The 6,938-nt window shown below is 28.5% G+C and overlaps 1 protein-coding gene across 1 annotated transcript; it reads right to left on the bottom strand.

Moving 5' to 3' along the window:
* Positions 1-479: 479 nt before the first annotated feature.
* Positions 480-6,658, bottom strand: LOC129914543 (guanine deaminase). The gene is made up of 7 exons (XM_055993855.1): positions 6,497-6,658; positions 6,180-6,434; positions 1,602-1,756; positions 1,357-1,528; positions 1,198-1,299; positions 969-1,134; positions 480-906 (listed from the first exon to the last, which is right to left on the bottom strand). Exons 1-7 carry the CDS (start codon positions 6,593-6,595, stop codon positions 482-484), a joined length of 1,374 nt encoding a protein of 457 aa, XP_055849830.1. The 5' UTR covers positions 6,596-6,658; the 3' UTR covers positions 480-481.
* Between the last annotated feature and the right edge of the window lie 280 nt (positions 6,659-6,938).

Here is a 6,938-nt window from a genome sequence, read left to right as displayed (position 1 = left end):
TCTTCTATGATACCAGGTAAATTGGGGAAATTCCCACCTTTTTTTCTAAAGAAATCCCTTGGCTTGTTTCACATGTGTTCACATGTTCACTATGCAAAAATTTTATAAAGGAATGAAAAGAACGATACGAAGAACGAAATTTTAATTTTAAAAATTCCAATAAAAGTATCGAATTTCCAAATACAAAATGTTAAAAAGTTATATACTAAATTGATACAACTTGTACCAATTTTAAATAGCTTTTCGTGATTTGGCACGAAATGTTCAATCTTCTTCCCGCACATTGAAAATGGAAATAAAGAGAGTATGTTCGCTGTGGCGAAGAACTGTTGTAGGGCCGCATTATAAGTTCCAAAACAATGTGGCATATTTCGATCAATAAAAAATTATAAGAAAACTTGTATTTTGTTTATTTTTTTTTGAAAATTTATTAGACTTGTTATTGTTATTATTTTTGTTATTTCATACATTTTTTAAAAATCTAAACCTTTACTTGAACACCAGCAACGAAAACTTTAGCAATATTTCTCTCATCGCCAACGTAAATGAATTTTTGTACTAATTCCAAAAGTTTCATCTCTTTAGATTTATCTTCGTTCCATGTTTTGTATGAATCAAAATTGTGCAATGGATATTGAGTTGTATCGATAAGTATCGCATCGAATTCTTTCTCCGCTTCAAAATTTCCTGTAACATGATCCAAAGCAAGTGCTTGAGCTCCACCCAAAGTTGCAAGATATATAGCTTGTTTATAGTCAAGAGGTTTATAGTCAACCGTCGAAGGGTCTCCTTGTGGTTTTGGACAACCTTTAATGTGCTGTTTTTTAACAAACTCGAGATGGTGAGACACATCCATGGCGCGTAAAATTGCATCTTGAATTGACATTGAATTACCAGCGGAAACATCTATTAAAAAAAAAACATTAAGATTCGACTGGAAAAGAATATACATTTTTTTTTTTAAATACCTGTTCCGAGTCCAACTTTGACTCCTTGTTTCAAAATTCTCAAAACATCACAAAGACCGGATGACAGCATTGTATTTGAAGCAGGACAATGAGCCACAGAAGATCCTCGGGAACTGATAAGCTTGATTTCATCATCTTCTAAGTGAACTGCATGGGCTAAGACTGTCTATAAAAAAAAATCCAAACAACAAATATGATAGTAGGTGAGTATTTGACTTCTATTTCTTACCTTATTTGTGAGCAACTTAGCACTATCGTAAACTTCAGCATAACCTTTTGAAAAAATCTCACGAACAAATTCGATTTCAGCAACACTTTCACTTATGTGGGTCTAAAAAAACGAATTTTATTAGTCAACAAATAATTTTGTGAAATATTGAAAACTTACCTGAATATGTAAATCATGTTTATTTGCTATATTTCCCAAGGCTGAAAGTAGTTTTTCATCACAACTAATTGCAAATCGTGGGGTTATGATAGGTTGCACCAAATTTGTTTTAAGTAACTTAAAACCATCGATATAAGCTTCAGTTTCTTTAACCGATTCTTCGTAGGTTTCCCTATTAAAATCAATTTAAAAATAATACAAAATCAGTTTTTGTGAATTGTATAATAAATTAAAACTGAAATTACTTATAAAAATCGGGAATGTTACAATTTGAACAAACTTTTCCTACTAGAGCTCTTTGTCCTTGTTGTAAAGCTTCTTTTGCTAAAATAAGAGTACTGTCCTTGTGATTGGTTCCGAAATATGAAGCCAAAGTAGTTCCACAGCGTAGTGTTGTTTTCTAAAAATTGGAAATAAGATTTGGATTTTTGAAAACCCTTATGTAGTAGCTCTGATGAAAAATCGAGAAGCTCAAAAGCAATTTATAATTATAGTGGAGTAACTAAAGCTCAAAAATTGGCAATATTAGGGAACCCGGCCGAACAGCTTAGATTTTGATGATCTTTTTTTTCAAACGTCGGTAATTAAAAATACTTTAAAGTCTATAGATTAAAAATTGCCGGTGTTGCCGTTTTGATTTTTTAAATTTAATTGAAGATTTTTGTGAACAAAAACAAATTTTTTTCAAAAATTTTTCTTAAATTTCATAAATTAATTGATGCCAAAAGATTGTCTAGGAAATTCAAGGAAAAAAAATATATTGGAGTGAGGGACAATCTTCCATAGTTCAAGCGATAGATGGAATTTTCATATTAATTGACTTCAAACACAAAAAAAAAATATTTGAACACAACGGCAACACCTACAATATTCAAATATACATTTATTAAAAGCTAGAAGCTTAGTCATATATGTAAAATTAAAATTAAGTTAATTGAATGAACGGCTTTTGAAAGAATGGTAATTGAACTCAGATTTTTGAAAAAAAAAATTATTGAAAAAATTTTAACATGTCGTTTTTTAAACTTGGTCGTAATATAAAATGTATTTATTTTCAAATTTTTTTGGCCGCATTTATTATGATTTCAAATTATAAAAGGAAATGTCAATATGTATTACGGTTTATGAAAAAAATTAAAAAGTATTTCATTTTCGAAGAACTTTTTTTAATAAAAGTTATGAAAAAAAAATGTAACTTATTATTTTTTAAAGTTCAACATCTAAACATAAAATTATTTTGTATTCATTTAATAACCCTTACTGTTGAAAGTTAAATAGCAAAAATTTAAAGTTCCTTTTTACCACAGTCTTTGAGAAAATTAATTATTTCAATGCAAAAATTCAGTTTTAATAAAAAAAACCATTGAAATTGAAGTAATTTTTCATTATTTTTTTCAAAAGTGTTATATATTTTACCTTTTTTGCTTCGAAATTCAACTGATAATATTTATGGCCAAAAATTTTTTTAAAATAAATTCATATTTTATTAGAAAAAGTTTGGAAAAAAGTCATTTTAAATTTTTCTAATAACATATTTTTTTTTTTAATTCTGAGTTTGAGGACGATTTTTTCAAAAAGTCTTGATTAAATTTAGTGGATTTAAATTTAAGAGATAAGAATGAGCTTCTGGATTTTTAAAAATGTATTTTAAAATATTGTAGGTGTTGCGTTGTTTTCAATTTTTTTTTTGTGTTTGAGGTCAGAATGTTAGAAAATTGCATTTATCGCTTAAACGATGGAAGATTTTCCCTTACTGCCTTTTATATATTTTCCTTAAATTACCTAGAGAATCTTTTGCTATCATTTGTTTTATGAAATTTAAGCAAAAAAAATGGTTTTGTTAAAAAAAAATTTAATTTTTATTTTAAAAAACAATACAGCAACACCGGCAATTTTTAATCTATAGACTTTAAAGTACTTTTAATTACCTACGTTTGAAAAAAAAAATCGTCAAAATCAGAGCTGTTCGGCCGGGTTCCCTAATAATTTGCTTTAGTTACTCTACTATTAAATATATGTGGAAATGGACTTAAAATATTTCTATAAGTTTCTGAATAAGATATAGGGTATTATGCTATGTTAAGGCTATGCTATGTTTATTGCAGAACTGATGTATATTTGAAGTCAAGTACTAAAATGGATATAGCTAATGTTACAGCTTAACTGTTGGGCGCTTTCATAAATGCATGGTTGCGCAAGTCTGACGAATGCAAAGCTTTCATTAATGCAAATGACAAATGTCAGGTGTTCATAAATGCAAAACGCAAATATTTGCAGCGCAAATGTGCAAATGAAAAAATTCTCATGCGCAATGAATTTAAACTTAAGGCTAGACGCACACATGCGATTTTGATCGCGCGATTATTCAGTCGCAAATTAGATGACAACAATTTTAATGACTGTAGACACAATTTTCAAATTTTTAATCGCGGGAAGCATGTGTGTTCACCGGCATTGAAATCCGTGTGATCCATTTTTGCGACTAAATAATCGCGCGACTAAAATCGCATTTGTGCGCCTAGCCTAAAGGAAGAAGAAACATGACGTAAAAGATGATACAGCTTTTCTTTGTTTCTCAATTCTGTTAAAATATTAATTGGAAATTCAAAGTTCAAGTCAAAATAACAAAAATAGCCGCGAATTTCTTGGATATAATAAATTTGTAAATATTGACAGAAAAGTTTAAAAAAAAGTTTTTTTTCTTAAAGGATGGAATTAAGATAATAATATTGTTATTATGGGGAAGAGGCTGAATTGCAACTTAAAAAATTTGACAAATGACGCAAATCAGAAAAAGTGTTCATAAATTCAAAGTAAAATACATGCGCAAATAGTTTTTCTGACATTAGTCTGATCGCAAATGACCGCATGTAAACAAAGCAACCATGCAATTATGAAAGCACCCGTTATTTTTAAAAAATCTCAAAAATATAAAAAAAAACATTATAACCTTTTAAAACCCTATACAAAATACATAGTTATTGTTTATAAATTTAATTTTTTTAAGTTTTACCTAGTTTGTTATTTTTTGTTAAAAAATTGAAATATTAAATTGATTAGAGTTAATGGAAAAAAAATGTATGAGTAAACACTAACATTGTCAATTTTCGTTATATTACACTGTGTTACAAAATAAAAATCATGTCAATTACTTTGGAAATGACCTAGCAGAGGTTGTATAGGTATTACTGAGTACAACATATTTCGGCACTTGAAATTTTTCGTAGACCCTCAAAATTTCAAGTTACCGTCAAAAAACCGTTTTTCAATGTTTTCAGATTTCAACGATTTTTTACTTAGCAATTTTTGGGTCAATTTCAACAAAAAAAGGAACTTAAAACGGTCTCCGAACTAAAAAAATAAAAAACGGTGAAAAAATGTTGTACTTTGAGATTCAGCCCATAAAATCTACACCCAATTTGGTGCTTGAGCATTATAAAAAAATATTTTCAAAAAGAACAAAATACTCCTCTGTTTAGAACTTTAAAAAAATCTGAAAACATTGAAAAACGGTTTTTTGACGATAACTTGAAATTTTAAGGGTCTACGAAAAATTTCAAGTGCCGAAATATGATGTACTCAGTAATACCTACAACCTCTGCTAGGTCATTTCCAAAGTAATTGACATGATTTTAATTTTGTAACACAGTGTTACAGTGTTAAGCTTTGATCTTAAAAAAGAAAAAAAAAAAAAATCATCGCTTGACCAGTGAATACAAACTCAAATTATCAAGAATATTAAAGAACAGGTTTCTCCTTTGGACAAAAATATAGCACAAAACTGTTGGTGTTGCCGTTGTTTTTAATAGTTTTTTTTTTTTTATTGAAGTTAATATTTCTTTAAATTGCTTCTCCGGTTAAAACCAAGGGTTCATGCGCATACGAAGAGCTCTCAATACCTAGGAAGTAGAATATCCCACTTAAATTATTTAGGCCCTAATTTGTAACTTTGTGCTACTCGAACTGCATTATCTAGATATCAAAATAATAACATGCATTAATAACACCAATCAAAATCTTCAAAATATTTGACATGACTGGAACTGTGTTTAATTTAAATTTTTTTAGAATAACAGAGATCAGTTTTTTGCAAATTCGAACACATTTTTTGTAGAATCGAATTACATAGTCGAATATTATAATCAAGTTACAACTGAAATTTGTTCGCAAAATAATTTCACAAGCAACATTTTTAAAAAGATTAATGTTATTGCTTATTGATTTTTATTGATTTGATACTTTTTTAAATTGTTTAATTATTTCTTCAGAACATCAAAACATTTTTAAATAATAAATTTAAATATGTATATACAAATTTCCTAAGGACCTTTTTTTACAAAAAATATACTATTTCTCAAAACGCCTCAAATATCTTAAACATAGGTAAACTATTTTCAAAAACGTACCAAATTTTAAAAACAAAATGTTCGAATCGTTTTCCATAAGCTGTCATTTATTTTGAGTTACTTACCTAAACTTGAAACTAAACAATTAATCTGAATAGCTATACAAAAAATTGTTATCAATTAAGTGAAAGCGGGCAAATCTTATGATCATCCCTCATCCACACGCAATTCTATTACAAACGCGTGCACTTTGTTCTATTCAACTAAACCCAGTTTTAATTAAAATATATTATCAACACTTAAAAATCCTATTAAACTAATTCTCGTACATATTGTATGACATGTATTCATAAAACAAAAACTGATAAGGAATACTCCATACTCAATGATTAGATAGTTTTTTTTTTTATTTCAACAACGGGTTCAAAAAGATTATTTTTGAATGAAAAAATGAAAAAAATAGGTTCCTTTACTCACCACAACTTGTTTATATACTTTTTGTGCAAATTCCTTGTCAGCGAATTTTGTTTCTAGAGGAAATGTGTAGGTATTTAGCCAATCCAGCAATGGCATATCCAATCCCAGACCTATTTGAGCAACCTGCGGTGCATGAATATGACAATCAACAAAACCAGGCATTAGAAACTGATCTGGAGTTAGATAAATTATCTCAAACTCGTTGATATTTTGTGTTGCACTCCATGATTCATAGTTATTCCCACAGCTGATAATCTGATTATAGCATTATTATTAGTTTTTCTTTTTACAATTTGGAATATTATTTATTTATTTACTTTTCCATTTGAGTTAATTGCAATGAATCCATTTGTGAATACTTCAAATTCATTTAATGATTTTGTGTGTAAAATTTGACCGCGGAATATCTTTGCCATGTTTAACTAGCGTGTTGTTCAATTGTGTATTGTTTAATTACTGAGCTGACTGACTCTGAGTTCTATTCTAACATCTTACTACCTTACCTACTAGTTGAGCTGAGAAGAAGGGTAGTGAATTACTGAGTGAAATTTATGAAACAAATGCGGATAGGAAGAAAAGAAAGATTGAGTTGAGTACATATTGTGTTTGAGTGCTGAAAAGAAATTAGAAACATGATTGCCACTATTGAATAATCTATTATATGCCGCAGCAAAAGTGGTTTCGAATTTATTTAAAATTCTATCCTCTTATTTACGAAGCATATTATCAAGCTTAGAGAGAAAACAAACAAATAAATCC

The sequence above is a fragment of the Episyrphus balteatus genome, chromosome 3, assembly GCF_945859705.1.
Source record: "Episyrphus balteatus chromosome 3, idEpiBalt1.1, whole genome shotgun sequence".
In the NCBI taxonomy this organism is placed as follows: domain Eukaryota; kingdom Metazoa; phylum Arthropoda; class Insecta; order Diptera; family Syrphidae; genus Episyrphus; species Episyrphus balteatus.
This window is presented reverse-complemented; position numbering and strand designations above follow the sequence as displayed.